General features: G+C 39.5%; 1 protein-coding gene across 1 annotated transcript in view; it reads right to left on the minus strand.

Annotated features, from left to right (window-relative positions):
* Positions 1-26,085, minus strand: part of MAPK11 (mitogen-activated protein kinase 11) — a 67,522-nt gene that overhangs the window by 3,650 nt on the left and 37,787 nt on the right. Inside the window, exons 2-11 of the mRNA XM_070755422.1 lie at positions 24,711-24,840; positions 22,417-22,475; positions 18,266-18,377; positions 12,952-12,981; positions 12,801-12,848; positions 9,446-9,560; positions 8,939-9,010; positions 8,158-8,237; positions 6,856-6,934; positions 5,976-6,149 (exon numbers count right to left, since the gene is read on the minus strand). Coding sequence (XP_070611523.1) covers positions 5,976-6,149; positions 6,856-6,934; positions 8,158-8,237; positions 8,939-9,010; positions 9,446-9,560; positions 12,801-12,848; positions 12,952-12,981; positions 18,266-18,377; positions 22,417-22,475; positions 24,711-24,840 — 899 coding nt within the window. The remainder of the gene's footprint in view (positions 1-5,975; positions 6,150-6,855; positions 6,935-8,157; positions 8,238-8,938; positions 9,011-9,445; positions 9,561-12,800; positions 12,849-12,951; positions 12,982-18,265; positions 18,378-22,416; positions 22,476-24,710; positions 24,841-26,085) is intronic.

The following is a 26,085-nucleotide window of genomic DNA, read 5'->3' on the forward strand; positions in this document are numbered from 1 at the left end:
CTTAGAAGAACTTGAACGATTAAAGATAAATAAGGCAATGGGTCCAGATGGCATCCACCCGAGTTCTTAAAGAACTCAGATCTGTCATTGCTACCCCTCTGACTGATTTGTTTAACCAATCCTTGTTAACAGGAGAAGTTCCTGAGGATTGGAGAATGGCCAATGTTGTGCCTATCCACAAGAAGGGCAGTAGAGAAGAAGCTGGTAACTACAGGCCAGTTAGCTTGACATCAGTGGTAGTTAAAATGATGGAGACTCTACTCAAAAAGAGGATAAATCAGCACCTAAAAAACAATAACTTATTGGACCCAAATCAGCATGGCTTTACTGAAGGCAAATCATGTCAGACTAATCTCATTGATTTCTTTGACTATGTCACAAAGGTGTTGGATGAAGGTGGTGCCGTGGATATTGCCTACCTGGACTTCAGCAAAGCCTTTGATACGGTTCCACATAAAGAGCTGATAGATAAATTAGTGAAGATTGGACTTAATCCCTGGATAGTTCAATGGATTTGCAGCTGGCTGAAGCGTAGACATCAGAGAGTTATTGTTAACGGCGAGTATTCTGAGCAGAGTCAGGTTACAAGCGGTGTGCCACAAGGGTCTGTTCTGGGTCCTATTCTTTTTAATATGTTTGTGAGTGACATAGGGGAAGGTTTGGTAGGGAAGGTTTGCCTATTTGCCGATGACTCTAAAGTGTGCAATAGGGTTGATATTCCTGGAGGCGTCTGTAATATGGTAAATGATTTAGCTTTACTAGATACCGTATTTTTCGCTCCATAAGACGCAGTTTTTTTCCTCCCAAAGTAGGAAGAAAAATCAGCCTCGTCTTATGGAGCGAAGATGCAGGCAGGGGGGGGGGGGGGAGGCTGCGAACTCCGAAGCGCCATCCCGCCGGCTGGCTGGCTAGCTGCTGCCTGGCCCCCTCCCTCCCGGAGGAGGGTCTCCCTCCTCACCACCAGCGGCGCTCCCCACGCCAGCCAGCCAGCCAAGCCCCGCGCCCGCCGGAACCGGCTCCTCGCTCTCCCCCCGCCGCCCGCCGCGTTTGCAGGAGGTGGGGAGGGTCGGGCGGCCCGCCAAGGCCAGGAGGGACGCCGCTGCCCCCCCTTCCTTCTCTCCGCCCGCCGCTGCGCCGAGAGGAAATGCCGGCAAAGGCTTTTGTCAGCGGAGGCCGGCGAAGGCGATATTCAATGTCGGGGGCGCACGGGAGGTTGGCGCGTTCCCTATCTCCCTGCTAGCCCACTCGGAATATTCAAAATAAGAAAAGCCTTTGCCGGCGAAGGTTTTTCTTATTTTGAATATTCCGAGTGGGCTAGCAGGGAGATAGGGAACGCGCCAACCTCCCGTGCGCCCCCGACATTGAATATCACCTTTGCCGCCGGCCCCGCCTCTCCTACAACCCCCTTGATGAGAGCTCTCGGCAAAGGTGAGGCGGGCAGGGCGTGCGCGCATCACCGCTAAGAAGAACGGAGAACGAGAGTGAGTGAGAGCAACAGACAGCAAGATAGTGAGAAAGAGAGAGGGAGAGAGAGAAAGAGAGAGGGGGAGAGAGAGGGAGAGGGAGAAAGAGAGAGGGAGAGGGAGAAAGAGAGAGGGAGAGGGAGAAAGAGAGTGGGAGAGGGGGGAGAGCTAGCAAGAGAGGGAGAGAGAGAAAGAGAGAGGGAAAGGGGGGAGAGAAAGAGAGAGGGAGAGGGGGAGAGATAGCAAGAGAGGGAGAGAGAGAAAGAGAGAGGGAAAGGGGGAGAGAGGGGGGAGAGAAAGAGAGGGAGGGAGAGAGAGGAGATAAAGGAAGAGGAGAGAGAGAAAGGAAGGGAAAGAAAGAAAGAGGGATAGAAAGAGAGAGAGTGAGAGATGCTCAGTGAGCCTTTCTTTGAAGTTGCCTTTCTTTCTTTCTTTCTTTCTTTTTCTCTCTTGCTCTCTTGCTCTTTCATTCTTTTTTCTTTCTCTTGCTTTCTTTCTTTCTCTTGCTTTCTCTCCTTCCTTCCCTCCTTCCATTTCTTTCATTCCCCCTCTATTTTTATTTCTCTTTCATTTTCTTTCTCTCTTTCTTGCTTTCTTTCTTGCTCTTTTTCTTTCTCTCTTTTACCTTCCCTTCCTCTATTTCTTCTTTTCTTTCTCCTTCCTACCTTCTTCCCTCCCTCCCTCCCTTCAGTCCTTCCTCTCTTACTCTCCCCTTTCATAAGTTTCCTTGCTTCCTTCCTCTGTTCCTGTTCCTTCCTTCCCTCTTTCTTTCTTTCTTTCTTTCTTTCCTTCCTTCCTTCCTTTCCTCCCTCCATTTCTTGCTTTCCTTTTCCTTCCTCCCTTCTTTCCTCCCTCACTCCCTTCTTTCACTCCTTCCTCTCTTCCTCTCCCCTTTTTGGCTCAAAATATTTTTTTTCTATTTTCCTCCTCTAAAATCTAGGTGCGTCTTATCAGCAGGTGCGTCTTATAGAGCGAAAAATACGGTAAATGGTCAAAGCAATGGAAACTGCAGTTTAATGTTTCCAAATGTAAAATAATGCACTTGGGGAAAAGGAATCCTCAATCTGAGTATTGTATTGGCAGTTCTGTGTTAGCAAATACTTCAAAAGAAAAGGATTTAGGGGTAGTGATTTCTGACAGTCTCAAAATGGGTGAACAGTGCAGTCAGGCGGTAGGGAAAGCAAGTAGGATGCTTGGCTGCATAGCTAGAAGTATAACAAGCAGGAAGAGGGAGATTATGATCCCTCTATATAGAATGCTGGTGAGACCACATTTGGAATACTGTGTTCAGTTCTGGAGACCTCACCTACAAAAAGATATTGACAAAATTGAACGGGTCCAAAGACGGGCTACAAGAATGGTGGAAGGTCTTAAGCATAAAACGTATCAGGAAAGACTTAATGAACTCAATCTGTATAGTCTGGAGGACAGAAGGAAAAGGGGGGACATGATTGAAACATTTAAATATATTAAAGGGTTAAATAAGGTCCAGGAGGGAAGTGTTTTTAAAAGGAAAGTGAACACAAGAACAAGGGGACACAATCTGAAGTTAGTTGGGGGAAAGATCAAAAGCAACATGAGAAAATATTATTTTACTGAAAGAGTAGTAGATCCTTGGAACAAACTTCCAGCAGACGTTGTAGATAAATCCACAGTAACTGAATTTAAACATGCCTGGGATAAACATATATCCATCCTAAGATAAAATACAGAAAATAGTATAAGGGCAGACTAGATGGACCAGGAGGTCTTTTTCTGCCGTCAGACTTCTATGTTTCTATGTTTCTAAATAACCCTTAAAATTATTGAAAGAAAAGTTCCAAGTGAGACTTCATGGGCACTCAATTTTTTTAGCATTTAGAACCCTGAAAGCATATGTATTTAATGATGCACTCAATAAAAGTGCTTATGTTTAATGAAAAAATTGAACAGCCTAGTATCCATTTGTTACCAATAACCACCAATTCTTAAAACAAGATTTTTTTTCACATGGTTCTAGCATTTTCCTGCATTTTTAAAGGAAGGAAAACATTACTGGAAAATATTTCCTGAACCTTGCACCAGAAGTTATGAAACAAAGTAATTTCCTTAATCTATTTATATGCTCTTGCAACAGTTTTGATGAAAATTCAGTGGGGAATTACTGTAGACATAGTGTGCACTAGTAGTTGCCAGTACTAAACCATGGCTAAATGGCACATGCTGGTATGAAGGTGGTCGGCAGGGGAATTCCTTTATCTATTTATCTAAAAGTTATTTCATCTACATTCAAGAGAATGTAGGTATTAAAGCTATACTATATCATGGCAGTAAACATCCAATCAGAATAGAGCTGGGAGGGACCTTCAAGATCTTCTAATCCAACCCTCTGCTCAAGCAGGAGACCCTATACCATTTTAGATTGGTGGTGGTTCAGTCTTTTCTTAAAAATGATGAAGCATCTACTACTTCTGACGGCAAGCTATTCCACCGATTAATTGTTTTCATTGTTAGGAAATTTCTCCTTAATTTCAGGTTGTTTCTCTCCTTAGTTTCCATCCGTTGTTTCTTGTTCTGCCCTCTTGATACTTTGAAAAATAAATCGACCACATTCTGTTTGTGATGGCCCCTCAAATCCTGGAATAATGCTATCATGTTCCCCCTAGACCAGTGATGGCGAACCTATGGCACGGGTGTCACAGGTGGCATGCGGAGCCATATCTGCTGGCACGCAAGCTGTTGCCTAGCTCCACTCCAACATGCATGTGTGTGCCAGTGAGGTGATTTTTGACTCGCCCAGAGACAGGTTTTTTTTTTTGTTTCCAGAGAGCCTCTGAGGGGATGGAGGAAGGCATTTTTACCTTCCTCTGGCTCTAGGGAAGCCTGGGGAGGGTGAAACACAAGCCTTCTCTCCCCCTGAAGTTGGAAAACAGGCCATTTCTGGCCTCTAGAGGGCCTCCGGGAGGCGAGGGAAGCTGATTTCGCCCTCCCCAGGCATTGAATTATGGGTGTAGGCACTCACGCATATGTGATAGTGTGTGCCCATGCTCTTTCGACACCCAAGGAAAAAAAGGTTCACCATCACACTCCCCTAGACCTTCTTTTCTCTAAACTAGCCTAACTCAAATCCTGCATCTGTTCATGTTTTTGTCTCCAGGCCTTTAATCGTCTTAGTTGTTCTTGTTTGCACTTTTTCCAAAGTCTCAACATCTTTTTTGTAATGTGGTGACCAAAGCTTGGATGCAATATTCCAGGTACAGGTAGTCCCCGACTTACGACAGGCATCCGTTCCCATGGCCCGTCGTAAGCTGAGTTTGGTGTAAGTCGGAATATTCCAATTTACATGAATATTCCGACTTATACGGCGGCGGCAGCGGCGGCTTCTTAAAGGAACAGCCAGTCCTTCTCAGTGCTGCATTGCTGCAGCCTCTGAGGCTGCCGCTGCCGCCTCCGTTCGGGCGAGGGGATCTCCATAGTGGGCAGCCTCGGAGGCTACAGCAATGCAGAGCTGTCCCTTGAAGCTGGTCCTTCTCAGGGCTGTGTTGCTGTAGTCTCCAAGGCCGCCCACCGTGGAGATCCCCTCGCTCGAATGGAGGTGGCGGCGGCAGCCTTGGAGGCTGCAGCAACGCAGCACCAAGAAGGACCAGCTGTTGGTCCCTTGAAGCCACTGCCGCCTCCATTCGGGCAAGGGGATCTCCATGGCGTCTCTGAAGCCACCGCCCGCCGTGGAGATCCCTTCGCCTGAATGGAGGCAGCGGCAGCAGCGGCGGCTTCGAAGCTATCCCCGGGTCGTTGTAACGACAGAACGTCGTACATCGGGGACGGCATAACCCGGGGACTACCTGTATGGCCTTACTATTGTATTTTGCCCTCTCCAGGCTCCAAAGGCTTCCCTGGAGCCGGGGGAGAATAAAAACACCCCTCAGAGGATCTCTGGAAGACAAAAACACACTCCCAGAGCCTGTCTGAGCGAAAAATCAGCTGGCCAGCACACACATGTACATTGGAGCTGAGCTAGGGTAACGTCTCACGTTCCAGCCGATATGGCTCTACGTGCCACCTGAGGCAACCATGCCATCAGTTCACCATCACTGTCTTAGTTGAAACAGTATTTGCAACCTGGCACTAAAGTTGCTTTTAACCTCAAATAGGTTGTAAAGTGGTTCATGTGTTGACCTGGAAATCAGAGGACTCACGTTCTAACCCACCCACATTCATGGAAGTTCATTTGGTGATTTTTAAGTTGGTTAGTCCAACTACGGGATTCTTATTATGGGGAAAACAAAGAATGATGGAGAACTATGTACATTTTCCTGAACTTCTGCCCCAAAACAATTAGCCATTAAAAAGTGTGTGATGGAATATGTCAAGAAAATGGGATTATCGGACAATGTAATGGTTCATTGATATTTGACTCTGTTATTTAGACTGTATGACTTACTTTCTGTAAATCTATCTTTGTGATGCTTAATAAAGCTTAATATGTTTTAAGCCTTTATAACATTCACGCCCCCAAAGAAAACACTTTCTTACCTTTCCATTCATCTATAACCCTTTCTTTATTTTCTATTGATTCGTCATACACCTCTGCCTCTGGTTCATCCTCAGGATCATGATACTGAGCAAAATAAGAATGTGCAAGTGCTTCCGAGGCCGTTATTCTTTTGTCACTGTCCAGGATGAGCATCTTCTCAAGAAGATCCACAGCTAGAGATCAAAAATTGAACGAATATAAAGCAGCTAATCAATTTTAAATGGACCAATAAAAAAAGTCTTGATATTTTCACTTCCACTGCCAAAGTTTCCAGCCTAATCTCAGGCAGCAATGCTTGAGATACAAATTATATGTAACAATTTATTTCTAGTAGGAAAGAATACATGTGGCTTAGAGATGAACCATGGATCCTTGGCACTCTCTGCCTGCTGTTTGCTTGCTTTGCTTATTTGCTTGCAGATATTTCATTATCTATGTAACCCAGTGTTTATTTTGTGAATGGACAACCCTTGCAGAGTACCTGTTTTGTGATATATCCACTTTGAAGTACCTACACTTCAAAATATTTGGGAACCTTGACATAAAGGATTCATTAACTAGTTACATAACAATACTTTGCAAATTACTACCATATCCTTCCTATCTATCTATCTATATTATTTTTTTCTCAATGATATCCCCAGCTTCCTATTCCAGATCACAGAATATTTATATTAAAAATAATCAATATAATAAAAAGAAATAATGCTTAGTTTATAAGTAAAATGGTCTGAAGGAATAATTCATTTGGAGTTTGTCTATACCCAGTGCAATTTTTAAAACCAATCTCAGTAGATTTTTAGAGATTTGCAGTAATGATTTGTTTTTCATTCAAAGTGACTATTCCTCTGAGAATAGTAGTGAATATTAAATATTTACCTAATGGATTTGCTGCACGAAATACTAGTTTCAGATCCTGTTGAGGCATATATGGTAGAGATTCTATATATTTTCTGGCCTGCAAACATGAAATTGCATAAACATGCATAAATTAAAAATCTGAGATTAAATGGTTCATCCTTGAAAATATTACTTGTGAGTGCACTCAATTATAATCAGATGTCCCCAAGTATTTAGAAAATGTAGAAATTATATAGTAGGATGAGAAACAAGATGAAAGTATTTTTCATCATTCTTCTCATTTGTCTTGTTGTTCAGTGTAGATTTTAATTAGACAAAATAAAATTCCCGAGCTTCCTAATCTCCTTAATTATATGCACATCTGTTTAAAAAAAGTAAGACAGATATGATTAGAGAAAAGATACTTCAATTTTTCTACATGAACTGCACATTGTAACTATCACAAGCACCACCACAATAACTTTCAAAGGAGACTTTGCAGGACTACAAAGATCAAAATGCCATTCTTTATATAGTGCAAAAACCGAGAGAGGTTATTATTTGTGGGGAGGGGGGCATGTGTTGGGAAATGGTTGGCAGAATTCTAATGGGAAGAGATGTGATAATAAGCAAAGTATAAGAAGTTTATCGTAGCCTTATGTTAGGCAAGTGGTCTGCTCTTCAGCAGATATCTTCCAGCAAGTTAGAAGCCAAAGTATGCCAATAAACAGCCTCTTGTTTCTGTATAAGCAAATAGATAAGATTTCTATGCAAGTGAAATAATGAATGTAAATAGTGAGACACTTTGGTCTGCCAGGAAACATTATTTCCAACCTTAAAAATCATCATAATTTGCTATAAATCACACTTAAAGGGAGAGGTCCAGAAGAAATATAGCAACTAACATTTGCCAATAAGCATTTATCTTTAAATATGCTTCAAAATTATATATTTCAAGAAAACAGAGATATGTATAATAAACAAAAACAAGATCCATATAATACGATGAACATTAAAAAAAACCAATAGAGACTTTCTGTAGAAACCACATCTTTCTGAAGAATGGCACTGCCCTAACGGTGCTTCTCTATAAATATTTGCTTCAGCAATTAGTTAATTATGTTAACTAGAAATCAAACATTTTTATTGTTTGATACTCAGAAACTCACAATGCGGTCATGTTAAAAACACAAATTCTTTGGAAATTGTGTTTTTTGGGGGGGAGGAAGATCACTCATATTTAAAAATCAACTTGATAAAAACTTTCAACGTCAGGAAATCAGTGTCAGTCATGTAATAGATTAATAATTATTTAATAATTATGCTATTAATAAATCATACATGTTCTGATGATATTTTCTTGAGAAGTTCAGAACTAGGTGTACCAACTACTTCCATTATTCGTTTCAGCTGGTCGATATCTGTAACACTTTAAGAAAACTTTTAGAAAGATAGGAAAGATAGCAAAGGAGTTATATGCACATATAAACTGCCAAAAATTATTTTGTTCTTCTATCTAATAGAAAGGAAAATAAAAAGATGATGGACAGATATTATATACTTCTATCAACAAATTGGACAGGTTTTTGAATCAGTATTATTTTATATCTAAAATCTCTGTAGCCTAGAAGTTGGGGTGGGAAGTATGAAAATCACGAAGTCTTGTTATTTAAAAACTATTACGACATATCACAAACTATCTGCCTAGTTCCTTAATTTGCTTCAAGGGCAGCTTCCTATAAGAGCCGACATTAGCAGCTGGCTTTCAAGCTTACCAAACAAATTATGAATTTCTCAACAGCTTTGGCCTTCGACATCAACTCACAAACTACTGGCTGTTGTAAGCTGTGTTTGTTTGCTGGTCATTAGTTAAATGAGACATACAAGAACAAAATTTAGTTGGCCTACTGCAGCTTAAGGACACATTATGTTCTGAGCCTTTATGGCTATTACCAGCTGTGAAAAACAGTCACTTTAGCTATTTGCTACAGCAATTTTGCTTAATGTCTAATATTGCCTTAAAAGCTTTAAGTACAAAGCAAGATTGCAGCCTGTTACCGCCTGTGTATCCGTGGTTTGGGTTGAGGAGTGGGGTGGGGTTGGGTTGTAAGAAAAAGGATACAGTCATTTCCTGGAAAAAGAGCCTTCCCTTTCAGCAGCTCTGCCATGATGCATCCAACCGACCAAATATCAACTGCCAAGACACAAATACACAAGTCAAGGGACTCTGTACAATCCATACGTCACTCGTGTCGGGGTCTCTTGTGGTGGCCGAGTGCTCCTCCAGTGAAAACGGGCTCCTGAGCTCATTTTTTGGCTGGGACAGCTTTCTGCACCCTTCTGCCAGCAAAAACCGAACTTGGGGGAGTCATGCGCCCCCCCCACACACACCGGGCTCTTTTCACTGGCAGAGGTACTGTAAGGCGGTCCTTCCCTGTTCCCATGGTGGTCTAGTGCAGTGTTTCCCAACCTTGGCAACTTGAAGATACCTGGCTGGGGAATTCTGGGAGTTGAAGTCCAGATATCTTCAAGTTGCCAAGGTTGGGAAAAACTGGTCTAATGGACAAGATCTAAGCAGTTTGACACCTCTGCCACTGTACATACCAATAAGAAAAAATATTTACTTTACCTGTCTGATTATAATGCATCCAGTTTAACATGATTTCTGGGGCTCTGTACCATCGGGTTGCCACATAGCCTGTCATTTCATCGTCAGTTTGCCGGGCTAAGCCAAAGTCTAAAATCTACAGAATAATGAATAAAGTTTCCTGTCATTTTAGTTATATTAAATGTTCCCACTGCTTTTTATTCTTACTATTGTAACTCATTATAAGCTGCATTGACAAGACAATCAAACCAACAGGCCAATTTGGCACAGTGGTTAAGATTAAAAACCAACAGGCCACGAGTTCCAGTCCTCCCATAGGTATGAAGGCCAACACGGTGACTCTTTTCCAGTCACTCTTACTCAACCCAATTCACAAATGCATAGGTTTGTTGTTGTTGGGGAAACTGTAGCTGCTTTTGTACACTCCTTTTGAGTTATACAAAACAAAGAGGATATAATTATAACTTTCATTTTATAATTCAAATTCAGGAAAATTGAAAAAAAAAGTAGTTGTTCCAACTAACAAAGCCCCTTTGCCTTTAAATTACATGACAGGTTATATGGCAATTTTCTGGTTTGCACAGTGTCTTGAGATAGAGCATAACAAATTGAGGGGTGGTTTGAAGAAAAATAACTTGTAATTCTGTTGAACCATAACGTAATGGGTTATCTCAGCTTATTTTGATCATCTCCTCACCATCTTTTCCTAAAGCCAGCACAGATCCAAATATAAAACTGGCAGAAAAGCTGAATTTTGACAGAGGCTCAAGATAAAGTGCATAAAGTGTGGGACCATATTGTTGACACTGATTTCAGTGGAATGGAAATCTGGCTTTGACACCAGCATTTTAATTCTCTGTACACGTCAAATCACAGAGAGACTGGATTCTCAAGATAGTACCATGAGGCTAAAATCTAAATACTTAGCTGATTTATATTCCTGCCCACCGATACCAGACTGCATGGCTTAGCACAGGGTTGAAGAACCTGTGGCTCTTGGGTATTGCTCAACTCAGTACGTCAACAGGCAGGAATGACAGAAATGATAGTCCAACATTTCAGTCCTCATCTGAAGACCCCAACATAATTGTTTATAAGTCAATTCAATGGATCTGATATCAGGTTGTTATAGGGCAGTGATAGCAAACCTACGGCACACGGCCATATCTGAGGGCACATGACACGTTGCCCTATGTCAGCTGCAGCACGCATGGATGTGCTGGCCAACTCTCACAGCAAAAACAGCCCAAAAGGCCAACCGGAACTTCACTTGTATGCTCACTCCCAGCTTTCTTTTTTCTGTCAGAGGTCTTCAGGAACTTCTTCAGCTTTGAACAGTTGCAGCCAGGCCTCTCACATCTCAGCCCATTTCTTCTACAGCAGGGAAGGCTTTCCTGAAAGCCTGTGTAGATGGTAACAGAGCTCCAGATTGATCCAGAGTTCTGTTATCGGCTGCAGAGGTCTTTCCTAAAGGCCTTTCCACCCCCGTCCCTGTCAAAAGTGGTGTTCCCCAGGGCAGCGTACTAGGTCCTACTCTTTTCATTCTCTACATTAATGACCTCTGTGATCATATCGCTAGCAACTGTGTTCTTTTTGCTGAGGATGTAAAACTTTTCAACACCGCTGACAACACATTTACTCTCCAAAAAGACCCTGACTTTGTCTCAGATTGGTCTAACACCTGGCAACTTCAAATATCAACCAACAAATGCTCTACCCTCCACATCGGAAAAAAGAATCCAAACCTCATATATAAACTGAATAAACAAATTCTCACAGCCAACCCACACTCAGTAAAAGACCTTGGAATACTAATATCAAATGACCTAAGTGCTAAAGCCCACTGCAACAATATCGCCAAAAAGGCTTCTAGAGTTGTTAACCTGATCCTACGTAGTTTCTGCTCCGGCAAACTCACACTACTCACAAGAGTCTACAAAACATTTGCCATGTATTGAATACAGCTCATCTGTCTGGAACCCATACCACATCTCGGACATCAACACCCTTGAAAACATCCAAACATATTTCCCCAGAAGAGCCCTTCACTCCTCCACTCGAAACAGAATACCCTACGAAAATAGACTAACAATCCTGGGTCTTGAAAGCTTAGAACTACGGCGCCTAAAACACGATTTAAGTATTGCCCACAAGATCATATGCTGCAACCTCCTACCGGTCAATGACTACTTCAGCTTCAACCGCAACAACACAAGAGCACGCAACAGATTCAAACTTAATATTAACCGCTCCAAACTTGACTGTAAAAAATATGACTTCAGTAACCGAGTTGTCGAAGCGTGGAACTCATTACCGGACTCAATAGTGTCAACCCCTAACCCCCAACATTTCTCCCTTAGACTATCCACGATTGACCTCTCCAGGTTCCTAAGAGGTCAGTAAGGGGCGTACATAAGTGCACTAGTGTGCCTTTCGTCCCCTGTCCAATTGTCTTTCCTTTATCTCATATATCATATATATATTCTTCCTTTCATATATCTTCTCTATTTTTACATATTATCTTTATATATATTACTTCATGTCTATTCTCTTCCATATGTATTGTGTATTGGACAAATGAATAAATAAAAATAAATAAATAAGGCCTTTCTAGCCGATAACAGATCCGGATCATTCCAGAACTCTGTTATCGGCTACAGAGGATTTCAGGAAAGCCTTCTCATCTGCAGAAGAAATGGGCAGAGGCCTGGTTGCAACAATCTGAAGTAGTAGGGCAGCTCCACTTCCTTTCATTTCCTGAACTTTCAATTGGCCTGATGGGCCATTTTTTGCCATTTCCAGGCTTCAGGAGGCTTTCCTGAACCCTGGGGAGAGCGAAAAGCAGCTGAAACGGGCCTACTTTAAGTCAGGAGGCTTCAGAGAGGCCTGTGTACATGTGTGGGTAGGGAAGCAGAGGGAGTTGTGCGCATGCTCAGGGCATTATGGGTGCATGCACGCTACTGTACGCACGTGCGCCCTTTTGGTGCCTGAGCCAAAAAATGTTCGCCATCACTGTTACAGGGTCTGAGGCACTTTTGAAACGCTGCCTATTAATCACATAGGTGAACTTAAGCATACAACAGGGGTTCCGATATGCAGGAAAGTAACATAAATAGGGCAATAAATATCACACTTTCTCTAAATGTTATTTAGCATATGGAAAAATGGACAATGATTTGTTTGCACATCTTGTTCCTTTTCGTCTCCATCTCTTTACCATAATTTTAAATTTTATTGTTACTGTGTGTGTATTTGTATAGTTTTATTGCTTTTAACAGTGTAAACTTCTCAAAAATAGTCTTGTGGTAAGATTGGCAGCAAATTTAGACAGATGGGGGGGGAGGGGGAGAGAAAATCAAAATAGCATGAATCCTACCCTTAATTCACAGTCTTCATTTACAGCTAAGTTACTGGGCTTCAGGTCCTGAATCAGAATGAAAAGACTATTAAAACAGGGCTAAATTTAAGATGATAACACTAATCAGTGCAGATGTATACAAACCATCATATCAGTGATTGAAACTTACCCGGTGAATGATTCCAGCAGAATGAATATACTGCAATATGAAGAAAAAACAGGTGAAGTCAAAATCAGAAATCAGATACAGTTGAATGAACATGATTATCAGAAACCATTTGCTTTGATTCATATTTTTCTACAAAGTAAAGGTTTAGTTAGGCTGCATTTATTTCCACACTACAAACTCACAATGATGAATCATACAAGGATTTTGATTACATTTTAAATGGCATTTTAAAGTGCAAACTCCACCGCTCTTTGCAATCCAATCTAGTGGCCTTGAGAATAAGAATAAAGATTGCCAGTTAGAAATCTCTTATTGGAAAACAGCAGTCAGACAAAGAAAAAAAGAGTACAATTTGCCACAAAAGATCCTAAATTTGTGGCTGACAGGCTTGTTTTAATTCCTACTCCAAAATGCATGGAATCTCAAAGTCTCAAAAAGTCTGCTACATATAAACCTGCATATATTGTGACTTGTAAAAAAAATCTTACACCATAGCATCATCATATGAATGGATATTATTTATTTGGCTATTTGAGGGTATACTGTACATATAGAGCATATACAGTGGTACCTCTACCTAAGAACACCTCTACTTACAAACTTTTCTAGATAAGAACCAGGTGTTCATGATTTTTTTGCCTCTTCTCAAGAACCATTTTCCACTTACAAACCCGAACCTCCAAAACTGTAACCAGAAAAGACAGGGAGAAGCCTCCTTGTGGCATCTTTAGGAATCTCCTGGGAGGAAACAGGGCCGGAAAATGTGGAGAGAAGCCTCCATGGGGCCTCTTTAGGAATCTCCTGGGAGGAAACAGGACCTCCATCCTCCCTGTGGTTTCCCCAATTGCACGCATTATTTGCTTTTACATTGATTCCTATGGGAAAAATGCTTCTTCTTATAAATGTTTCTACTTAAGAACCTGGTCATGGAACGAATTAAGTTCGTAAGTAGAGGTATGGATTTCCCAGGCATTTCAGAAAAACCAAATTATATTTTGTTCTCAATTTGTTGGTGTCCTGCAAAAGCACCCTCTTCATCCACATATTACAATTTGGTCTTCATGCTTATTGCAGGGGACTGGATTAGATTATACTTTGAGTCCTTTTCAAATACTCGGTTCTATGATTCTTAGTTTTATTGGAGAGCCACAGCTAACCTCCAACTATCAGATTTAAAAAGATGTGATGTCTAAACATCAGAGTATTAATAATCTTTAGTCAATACTGTGCAACATAAATACCATTGTACCAAAATAAAAGAATGTAGGAGGTATGTTTAACAACGATATAATAAAGGGAAAATCAATTGATTTCCAAGTCAAAATATGACTCAATACATAACCACATACAATAGTACCTTCTCTCATGGTGCCCGCCTTATGAAATAACTTTCCATGATTCAAAATACAGAATTGTAATGCTGGTAAAAACACAGGGAAATCTCAATCACAATCTCTCTGTTTCCATCATATATCTCTCTCTCCCTCCTTTGCTTCTCTCTCTCTCTCCTATCTATAAGCTATTTAGGAACTGCAGAGAGTTGCTCTGTGAGGGAGACAGGATATATGGATGGTCCTCCAGGAATGCAATGAAGACTTGGCTTTTCTCACTGGGGCCAGGATGTTGATGGAGGTGGCATAGTGGTTGATAGATGAAGGTTGGTTTTATTGTATTAAACGGTGGTTTTTATTTTTAGAGAATTGCATTTGTAGTCTGTTTGCTCCCCAAATTCCTTCTGGTAGATGGACAATTATGCAAGCTTGTTTAATTAATTGATAAAGTAGTGTTGAAATGACAGGTTTTACATTCAATATCTTTCCAAATTGGATCATTAACCCTGAAATCTGCACAGAGATGCACTGCAGTGTAATTAATTTGATGTTGTAAATCAAATAAGCAGCATCCCTTGAAATAAAAAGCATACAGTATTTGATTCAACAGCTCTTGCTATATAAGGAGGATCTCAAGTAAATAAATGTGATATTTATTCATTGGGTATCATCTTACACACGGGAGTTAAAATTTACCAACTGAAAGATGTATTCTCAATTCCTTAAAAAATTTTTTTTTAAAAGAACAACCTTTGACTTATGACAATTGAGCTACCAATTTCTCATACTAAGTAAGACAGTTGTTAAATGAGTTTTGTCCCATTTTACGACGTTTTTATCACTGAAGTTATTAAGTTAGTAACGTGGTTGTTCAATAAATCTGGCTTCCTCAAAAATCACAAAAAGTGATCACATGACACCGGGATACTGCAAAAATCATAAATACATGCCAGTTGCCAAGTACAGAAATTTTGATCATATGACCATGGCGATGCTTCATAATTGTGAAAAATGGCCATGAGTCATTTTTTTTTCATTACCATTATAAATTCAAACAGTCACTAAATGAATGGTTGTAAGTCTAGTGGTATTTGTAGCTGTAAACAAAAAGGACAGCAGAAAGAAGAAGGGAAAAAGTTCCAGCATTATTGAAACAGACATTTTTCTTTCAGTTTTATGAAATATTTCCCACCAGAGGTGCAGATGACTCCTATTTTACAGGCATCTTCAAAAAATCAGGCAGCCAAGTATTTAGTTTCTCTATCTAATATGTGTAAGATTTCAATTGCAGGGTCCATTCTAGGTTGGTCACAGGCAGCGATGGGCTACGAGCTGGAACGCTAAATTGCGCTCGCCGCCACAGCTTGTAAGTGCTTGCGGGGCCAGCGCGATTTTGCTTCTGCACCTCTGGAAATCGCGCATGGAGCCGCAGGTGTGCCCATGTTTCGGCGAGGTTTTCCCTGCTACTGCGTGCACGATTTTTCTACCTCCACAGGTGCAGAAGCAAAATCGTGCTGGTCCCGCAAGCACTTACGAGCCACGGCAGGGAGCGCAATTTAGCATTCCAGCTCGTAGCCCACCGCTGGTCACAGGTACCAGAGGTTTTGTCTTCCAAGGTTTCAGCTCATGTTGGAGTCCATCTTCAGGGAACCTCTCTCTAGCAGCCCTGGTGACCAACCCAGATTGGATCCTGCAGCATTATCACGAGACATGCATATTCGCCTTCATTTATAAGATTTCAATTGATGATTATTACTATTGATATATGACCTTTATTGTCTTACATATATATTAAGTGTTTAGACAAATTATAAAATAGAAGTCTGTATTAATAGATTAATAGCATAGATAATACATAAGTATAGATTTAGACATAGCCTTATAGATACAGTGTTACTTTTTTAAAAATATATATATAGCATATATATATATATAGTATAAAAATATTAATTGTTTATTATTATTATTTTTGATTCTTAGATATATTTACATAAATTGTTAATAGATTAATTGTTTATAACTACACTATACTTATATTTAGATATTTAGATATATTTAATATACTAAAATAGTTATTAAGTCATTAAGTGCTATAGAAATTTTAATTAATTACTATAGAATTTTACATTCAATTAAGATTTGTATTCTTGTAAAATATATAATATTTTAGAAAAGCAAAACCAGATTATAAAAGAAATGGCCAATTACCAGCCCAGAGGTGGTAAAAAAACAACCCCAGCCACACCTTCAAATACACTATCTTCAGCTTCTTCAGCCTCACAAAGACAAATAGATGATATGTTAAATCCAGAGAAAGAAAAAGAGAAAGAAAGTTCCTCACTAATGCAAAATATGAATAAAACATTGACAGTTATGCAAGAAGCAATGCTGAAACTACAAGAACTTATTACCAATAACCACCTAGAGTTAAAAACTGATATCCTTAGGTTAGAAAACAGACTGGAAACAGCACAACTTGCAACACAGAAAAATGAACAAAAAATTATACAGGTGGAAGAGAAAATAGAAGAGTGAGAAAAAAATTGAACAGGTAGATCAAAAACTTAAGGAATCCCATAAGGATCTCGAAAACTCCCTGATTCAGCTGGAGTTGGAACGATCTTCTTATTTTTTAAGATTTCAAAATGTGATAGAGACAGAGAATGAAAACTTAGGGGAGATTATGATAACCATAATTTCAGGAATATTACAAACCAGTCGGGAAGAGGCAATAAGTGAACTGGGTGAAATTTACAGAATTAACACTAATTATGCCCGTAGAAACCGACTCCCCAGGGAGATCCACCTGAGATTTGCCAGAAGGATCATGAGAGACAGGGTATATGCAATTTCTAGAGGAAGAAAAATGACATATAAGGGTAAAGAATTAAATATATTAAAGCAAATTCCTAGAAAGGTAAGAGAGAGAAGGAGAGATTATAAGACACTAGCCTCTGTCCTAAACAAAAAAGAAATTACATTTAGATGGATTAATCCCGAAGGGATGATGATAAATATTGATGGCAGAAGAGTTAAAGTGGACTCCCTTGAAAAAGCACAAGAAATATACGAACAATTGGTTAACACTGAGATAGAGTTAGAGAGCGGGGAGAGATTAGAATCTAGTAAAGAAGAAGAAATTGAAATTGACAAACAAACAGGTGGAAGGACGGGGGAGACGGGGGGAGAAGGAGAAAGGGAAGAAGGGGCTAAGACCAGATCCCAAACAGCAGCAGCAGCAGCAGCAGACAAATAGAAACAAACAAACAAAAGGAACTAAAAACAACCAAGAAGGAAAAGCCCTCTTTCTTTTATTCTTTTATTCTTGTTTATATATTCTCTTTCTACCCATTCAAAGCTAAATGCCACTGGGAACTAAACTAATTTCAATAAACATAAATGGTCTCAACAACAATCAGAAAAGAAAAAAGGTTTTCTCCAAACTCCTGAAACAGAAAGCACAGATAATATGTCTACAAGAAGTACATATCAAACTTGCACACAAAAAATATTTAGAATACACCAAATTGGGAGAGCTATACACTTCTCTAGATGAAAAAGAAAAGAAAAGAGGGGTAGCCACCTTCACAGGTGCAGAAGCAAAATCGTGCTGGCCCCGCAAGCACTTAGCCACGGCGGGGAGCGCAATTTAGCATTCCAGCTCGTAGCCCACCGCTGGTCACAGGTACCAGAGGTTTTGTCTTCCAAGGTTTCAGCTCATGTTGGAGTCCATCTTCAGGGAACCTCTCTCTAGCAGCCCTGGTGACCAACCCAGATTGGATCCTGCAGCATTATCACGAGACATGCATATTCGCCTTCATTTATAAGATTTCAATTGATGATTATTACTATTGATATATGACCTTTATTGTCTTACTTTTGCTTTGAATGTGTACTGTGATTGCCCAAAATCCTACTGGATGGTGATGGATTACAAATATTTTAAAATAAATAATTAAATGAAATGTCCCCATGGCTTTTACCTTTAGTCCTCGAAGTAACTGATATATAAGAAACTGTATATGGTCATCTGTCAGTTTTTGACACTTCACTATATTATTCAAGTCAGCACCCATTAAATTGGTGACAAGATACCTGCAAATCAAAACCAAAATTATGAAGACATTTACAGTGCAATTTCATGTCAACTGCAAAGTAATCCTCAGTGAGTCCACAGTCTTAATAGTTTTTAAAAAAAAAAATACAGCTCTAATCGTTTTATAGATTCAATCATTTTTCAACCGTAATTGCTTTTAAAGTTGCTTTGAAAACTTTATTATAACCATATATTTCACTGGTACAATTTAAATATCCAGGCTGTGAATCTTACAAGCATTGGATACAACTAGGGGATGATTAATGGCCAAATCTGAAATCTTAATTGATAGAGGGAAATTAGGGGTAATTAAACACAACCGTGAAATCGGATTCAATGGTTCACTTCTGATGAAAAGATGATTTCCCCCTGTGAGAAGCAAACTCCTGGCTGTGGTGCATAGATTTTGTTGGAAGTTTAAGCCCATAGTACGCACGAGAAGGACAAAGGCAAGGGATCGTCAAGTTTAACCTCCTTATTATTATTACAGCAAATGAGATTGATATGCTGGATTTCATATCACAATATCACAAGTCAAACATTTCCCAAGTGTCTAAGACTGTGTGGTGTATTTTCATATGATGCATGCAGATCTATTTATTATTATTATTGTTGTTGTTTTATTCACAAAAAACCCCCCAGCAATACACAGCAAACGAGATTTATATGCTGGATTTCATATCACAATATCACAAGTCAAACATTTCCCAAGTGTCTAAGACTGTGTGGTGTATTTTCATATGATGCATGCAGATCTATTTATTATTATTGTTGTTGTTGTTTTATTCACAAAAAAACCCCCAGCAATACACAGCAAACGAGATTTATATGCTGGATTTCATATCACAATATCACAAGTCAAACATTTCCCAAGTGTCTAAGACTGTGTGGTGTATTTTCATATGATGCATGCAGATCTATTTATTATTGTTATTGTTGTTTTATTCACAAAAAAAACCCCAGCAATACACAGCAAACGAGATTTATATGCTGGATTTCATATCACAATATCACAAGTCAAACACTTCCCAAGTGTTTAAGACTGTGTAATGTATTTTTGTATGATGCACGCCTTTTGCAACTGACAGATGATGATGATGATGATGATTATTATTATTATTATTATTACTACTACTACTACTACTACTACTACTACTGCTATTATCATCATCATCATCATCAACATCACAATCAAAGTCAGCCAGATGTTTGGATTGGGTTTGGCATTTTTGTCTACCTATTGAGGCCTTACTAAGGACCTGGGATAGGCAAGTCTGGATGTCTGATGGTATTGCAGATATCGTTGCAGGATGGAAGCTGTTCCAAATAAAGCTGCTTTCTGCAATTGACTGGTGGCAAATTTTTCAATGCCTATGTTGTTGTTAAGCAGTACTCTAGTTGTTTTGGGATTGTACCCAAGGCACCTGTTATTATTGTTACTACTCTTGCTTGCCTTTGCTATAGTAGTTCTATTTCTATTTATAGATCTTTGTATTTTGTTATCTTCTCCAGCTCTTTCTCTTCTATTCTGTTGTCTCCAGGCATTGCCACATCCACTTTCCAGACTTTTTTGTCTTTCTTTTCAGCAATTGTAAAGTCCAGGGTGCTTGTTTGTTTGTTTATATATTTGTTCAAATTTATATGCCGCCCAACTCCCGAGGGACTCTGGGTGGCTCACAACCAAAGATAAAACATACAATGTAATATTAAAACCCTAAAACAATCTAAAACAATTTTAAACCAACAGTTAAAAACAGTTAAAACAGTTAAAAACTATGCATGGTTATGTAGCAGGTGCCTGTCTGTCTGAAATCTAAAGTCCCAAAGCATCATCATCGTTATTGTTGTCATTATTGATTTAATCTTCACTTTGATTCACAGTCTGGGACTGGTAAAACCTAAACAGTTCAAGTCGTAACCAAGGGCTTTTTATTTTTGTTATTATTATGTAACTCTAAAGGTAAAAATTATCATTCCAAGGCCAGCAGGAATGAAGTCAATTACAGAGCCAGCTTCAAAATGCTTTACTGGGATAGAGGAATGCAAACAATACTACGCAAACATGCATAAATAACCTATTTTACTTTTAGTTTACTACACTGGTTGAGGAATTCTGAGAGTTGAAGTCCACAAGTCTTAAAGTTGCCAAGTTGCAGACTCCTGGAATATATCATGTAAAATTTCTCAAAGGTTGGTTTTCTGGGGCAAAAACAAGAAATACCGAGTCCTGTAGCACAGTGTTTTTCAACCGGTGTGCCGCGGCACACTAGTGTGCCGTGAGACATGGGCAGGTGTGCCGCGAGGCGGCTCCTGCAAGTGGGAGCTCCAGGGCTGAGGCTTCCACTTGTGGCTGTCCCCGCCCGCCCGATCCATCCTTCTCTCCGGCTTTCTTGGGGTGCGGCTCCTCCCACAGCGGTGGCTGCAGTGGTGCTGGCGATCCGGCCGCTAGACGCTCCGAGCGCTGTGGGAACACCCACCCCTCTGACAGTCCCGCCGGTCTTCTCGGCCACCTACATGCTGCGGGAAGCTCGGGAGAGCCAAGCAGAGCGCCCAGGCCAGGCAGAAAAATGCCGCTGCCTTGCTATCCCGCTTCTCTCTGGCCATGCCATTGCAGAAGCAGCCTCTCCCCACCTCATACGCACACTTTCGGCTGGGCAGGGGGTGAAGCCGACCCCCTGGCTGCCGGCGAAGGAGGCTCGCTCGAGCCTCAGAAAGGAGGCGGATTCAGACAAAGAGCCCGGCGCAACGGGCGCAGCGTTGGAAAGCGAGTGGGCAGTGGGGGTGCTTCGCTTCTGCCTTCCTGAGGCGCTTTTTTTTGGGCTCCGCGTCCGGCGAGTTTCTGCCTTGCCTTGCCTACGTAACGCGGCGGGAGAGATGCTAATTCCCATCCCAATCAGTCTGTCTTTTCCCTCAGGAGTGGGTGGGCGTTTTGGAAAGCAAGAGAGAAAAAGAGAGAGAGAAAGAGAGAGAGAAAGCAAGAGAGACAAATAGGGAGAGGAAAGGAGAGAGAGAGAAATGAGAACAAAAAGGGGAGAAAAAGGAGAAATGATAAAATGATTGAGGCAGAGAATGAGAGGAGAGAGAAACAAAAGAGAGAGAGAGAGGTGATTCTTGAAGCATATGGTAAAAAGTACCCAACTAATAAGGAAAAAACCTCAGCCCACACCTGTTTTTGAAAAGAATAAAAGAGAAAAAAACCCCAGCCCTCAACTGGTTTTGGAAATGGTTCGAGTGTGTATACACACGCACACACATAAAGGTGGGAGAGAGACAGGGATGGAAAAAGAGGAGAAGTGAGAGGGAGAAGGAATGAGGGAAAAAGGGAAGAAGAGAGAGAAATGAGAAACATGAGAGAGAAAAGGGGGAAAGACAGGAGAAGTACCCAGAAATGAGACAGTGGTATAAATTTGAGGAGGGATGATTGATGATTGACTGTATTTATAAGGGGATGTTACATGGGATTGTATATATGAGGGGGTTATGTATGTATGTATGTACGTACGTATGTATGTATGTATGTATGTATGTATTTATTTATTTATTTATTAGATTTGTGTCATTTTGGTTGGTGGTGTGCCCCAGGATTTTGTAAATGTAAAAAATGTGCCGCGGCTCAAAAAAGGTTGAAAATCACTGGTGTAGCATGCCAAAAGCTAATCAACTTAACAAAAGGTTATGTGATAATAATAAAGTGGTTAGTTACTAAGTTATTTTCTTAAGTATCTTAATCCATTTAACATTCCTTTAAAAACATTTAAAATTACTGCCCTTACAAAAGAAGCTAAACAAAAAGATGACTCATTTTACAACATCCTACTTCCAGTAGCAAGCCAAAACCCCTTTTAATTTTCTTAATATCAGAAAACTGTATTCTGATAGGTGTACTTCATCACAATTAAATATTTTGAGAATTGACAGATGCAACAGAAAAAGTTAATCACATATTTCATTATATCACTGAACTTAATTCTGCTTACAAAAATTTGCTTTTCTCCAAATAACTTGCCAACTATTAATTTTATTTTAAATTTTACTTACACTTCATTAAAATTTTCTATTGAAGCTGCAGGTGTAAAAACATCTAGTAATCCTATAACCTGAAACAAACAAAAAAAATAATTTCTATTTTACGTAGTGAAATGCATAAGATACTACAGGATTTTACACTATTTTGGTTGCTAGACAAAGACAATGGAGACTAAAAACAGAAGTTAGGCATACTTTAGTCAACAATATCAGTTGTATATAACTTCTGAATTCTAATTGCTAAGAGTATAATTGTACTTACAGGTTAACTGGGATTGATTTTCTTCTTCTCATAGCTCAGATTGAGATTGCTCCCAACTCAGAAACAGGTTTTTAAGAAGTATCTGCCTGTTTATTACTATGTCTATCTACCTCCTATCATGCTTCAAATAAATCACCATCTTTCATTTACCCTTTTTAAAAATAAAAAGCATTTAACAATAGAGTAAAACATGAAAATATCAATTTATAGGGCAGGATAAAGATACTGATATTCTAACTGGTTTCTACACAACCAGCATTGTGCTACTTTTATTGTAAACATATATACTCCTGGTTGATTTGGGAAAGATTCAACCTAGGAGGGGAAATAGCACTCTGTTCTACATCGCAATCTATGCCCGAATTAAGGTTTATTCAGGTTTGTTACTCTATTTTGCAGAAAAAATATGATATGTATGCACCATCCTGGCTTTTCAAGATTGGATGAAACTGACAAATTTAATCTGGCCTTCTGAAAAAAATAGGTGGGAAAGGACCGAAATATGAGACCCACCCTTTTTGAAATTATTAGGGCTATTATAACCAAACTACTTCTGTACTCTATTATTATTGCAAAGCAAACTCAGCTCTTTCTTAACAAAAAAAAATATATTAATGAAATAAAACCTTTCAAGTGAATCCCTGTATATCAATTAGACTTTGATCTTACATTATAAATAAACTGATTTTTTTTTTGGTAATATAATTTGAATATTAGCAGTTGATGCTAATCATGTAAAAAAAAACCTACATTGTTGGTAAATGCATTTCTTCCCCTGCATTTGTATCTCAAAATTCAGCCTTCACCAAAACACTAAAATAAATGCACTTTTGTTGCAGGAATAACTTTAAAAATATATTTAATGCTGTGACTGTAAACTGCCCAAAATAATTAAAGCCACAGTTCTGGGGTAGGGGGATAGATTAAAAAAAATGCAGTACAGTGTTCCCTTGATTTCCATGGGTTCGAACTTTGCGGAAAGTCTATACCACAGTTTTTCAAAAATATTAATTAAAAAATACTTTGCGGGTTTTTTCCCTATACAGTGTTCCCTCACTTTTCGCGGGGGATGCGTTCCAAGACTGCCCGCGAAAGTTGAATTTCCGCGAAGTAGAGATGCGGAAGTAAATACACTATTTTTGGCTATGAACAGTATCACAAGCCTTCCCTTAACACTTTAAAGCCCTGAATTGCAATTTCTCATTCCCTTAGCAACCATTCAGATTATTACTCACCATGTTTATTTATTAAAGTTTATTTAAAAAAATATTTATTAAAGGCAGACGAAAGTTTGGCAATGACATATGACGTCATCGGGTGGGAAAAACCGTGGTATAGGGAAAAAACCCACAAAGTATTTTTTAATTAATATTTTTGAAAAACCGTGGTATAGACTTTCTGCGAAGTTCGAACCCGCGAAAATCGAGGGAACACTGTACCACGGTTTTTCCCACCCGATGATGTCATATGTCATCACCAAACTTTCGTCTGCCTTTAATAAATATTTTTTTTAATAAACTTTAATAAATAAACATGGTGTGTAATAATCTGAATGGTTGCTAAGGGAATAGAAAATTGCAATTTAGGGGTTTAAAGTGCGAAGGGAAGGCTTGTGATACTGTTCATAGCCAAAAATAGTGTATTTACTTCCGCATCTCTACTTCGCGGAAATTCGACTTTCGCGGGCGGTCTCGAAACGAATCCCCCGCGAAAAGCGAGGGAACACTGTACATCCTTATTCTTTGGTATTCCTTCATTTACCAATATTCCAGTCCTCTTAAAATGAACACTAAAAGGTTACCTGAATCAAATGGCTCAGACCTGCTAAAGCCTGCTTCTACAGTATTAGAACCACAAACCTGATCTTCACTTGAATGTAAGGTTAACTGAGGATACCCAACAATGTAGCAAGTGTTCAAGTGCTTCTGCTAAATTATCCTTCTATATGAATGTGGGATTTTCTGATTACTGCTCCAGTAAAACCGAACAAAAGACAAATTGCCATTTCTATTGGAGGTTTACATAATACCATCTTTCCACTCACATTTTCATGTTTCATGTGCTTGAGTAATCTAAGCTCCCGGTAAGTCCTTCTAGCATGAATAAGGGACTGGAAAGGTCTTGAAAGCTTTTTCACTGCCACCTTCTGCCTTGTTTTGGTATCATATGCTGAACTGAAACAAAATCAAAATATATTTTAAAATTCATCTCAAGGGCTTCACTTTATTTCCACATTTCAAACTGAAACCAGCAATTTGTTTTAGTTGTATTTTCAAACGTTATTTCACTGTTCACTTCTTTCTTGAAAAAAATGTAACTTTACTAGAACTTAACTTCATTTTGCGCATCGTTATTATTAAACATCCGTATATAGCCGCCCCGAGTTTTCAGAGCACATACAAATCTAATAAATAATAATAATATATAACCATGCTACTTAACTAGCAATGAAGCTGCAATTCTACAATAGGCCTTTCTATCAATCTATCTCAAACACATAGAAAGGGAATTTCCCAGAATTCCTCTGGATCCCTTTCTAGTTCTATGCTAGTTCTATGGCATAGCAATTAGAAACATAGAAGATTGACAGCATAAAAAGACCTCATGATCCATCTAGTCTGCCCTTATACTATTTCCTGTATTTTATCTTAGGGTAGATATATGTTTATCCCAGGCATGTTTAAATTCAGTTACTGTGGATTTACCAACCATGTCTGATGGAAGTTTGTTCCAAGCATCTACTACTCTTTCAGTAAAATATTTTCTCATGTTGCTTCTGATCTTTCCCCCAACTAACCTCAAATTGTGTTCCCTTGTTCTTGTGTCCACTTTCCTATTAAAAATACTTCCCTCCTGAACCTTATTTAACCCTTTAACATATTTAAATGTTTCGATCATGTCCCCCATTTTTCCTTCTGTCCTCCAGACTATACAGATTGAGTTCATTAAGTCTTTCCTGATAAGTTTTATGCTTAAAACCTTCCACCATTTTTGTAGCCCGTCTTTGAACCCGTTCAATTTTATCAATAGTGTATTACTATTACTATTTACTATTTGTAGGTGAGGTCTCCAGAATTGAACACAGTAATCCAAATGTGGTCTCACCAGCGCTCTACACAGCGGGATCACAATCTCCCTCTTCCTGCTTGTTATACCTCTAGCTATGCAGCCAAGCATTCTCCTTGCTTTCCCTACCGCCTGACTGCACTGTTCATCCATTTTGAGACTGTCAGAAATCACTACCCCTAATTAATTTGAGTAAGATATTTTTATAAAGAGATCAGCAATTTCAGTTTAAAAGCAGATGTCATCAGAAACTGGTGATTGGTTACAGTACATTCGGTCGAGATGTCATGAAATAATGTGCCTTGTTACCTCAATCTGCTTTGTTTGCCTTTCCTCCCTGGAGAACAGAAAGA

This window comes from Erythrolamprus reginae, chromosome 6, assembly GCF_031021105.1.
Source record: "Erythrolamprus reginae isolate rEryReg1 chromosome 6, rEryReg1.hap1, whole genome shotgun sequence".
NCBI classification, from domain to species: Eukaryota; Metazoa; Chordata; class Lepidosauria; order Squamata; family Dipsadidae; genus Erythrolamprus; species Erythrolamprus reginae.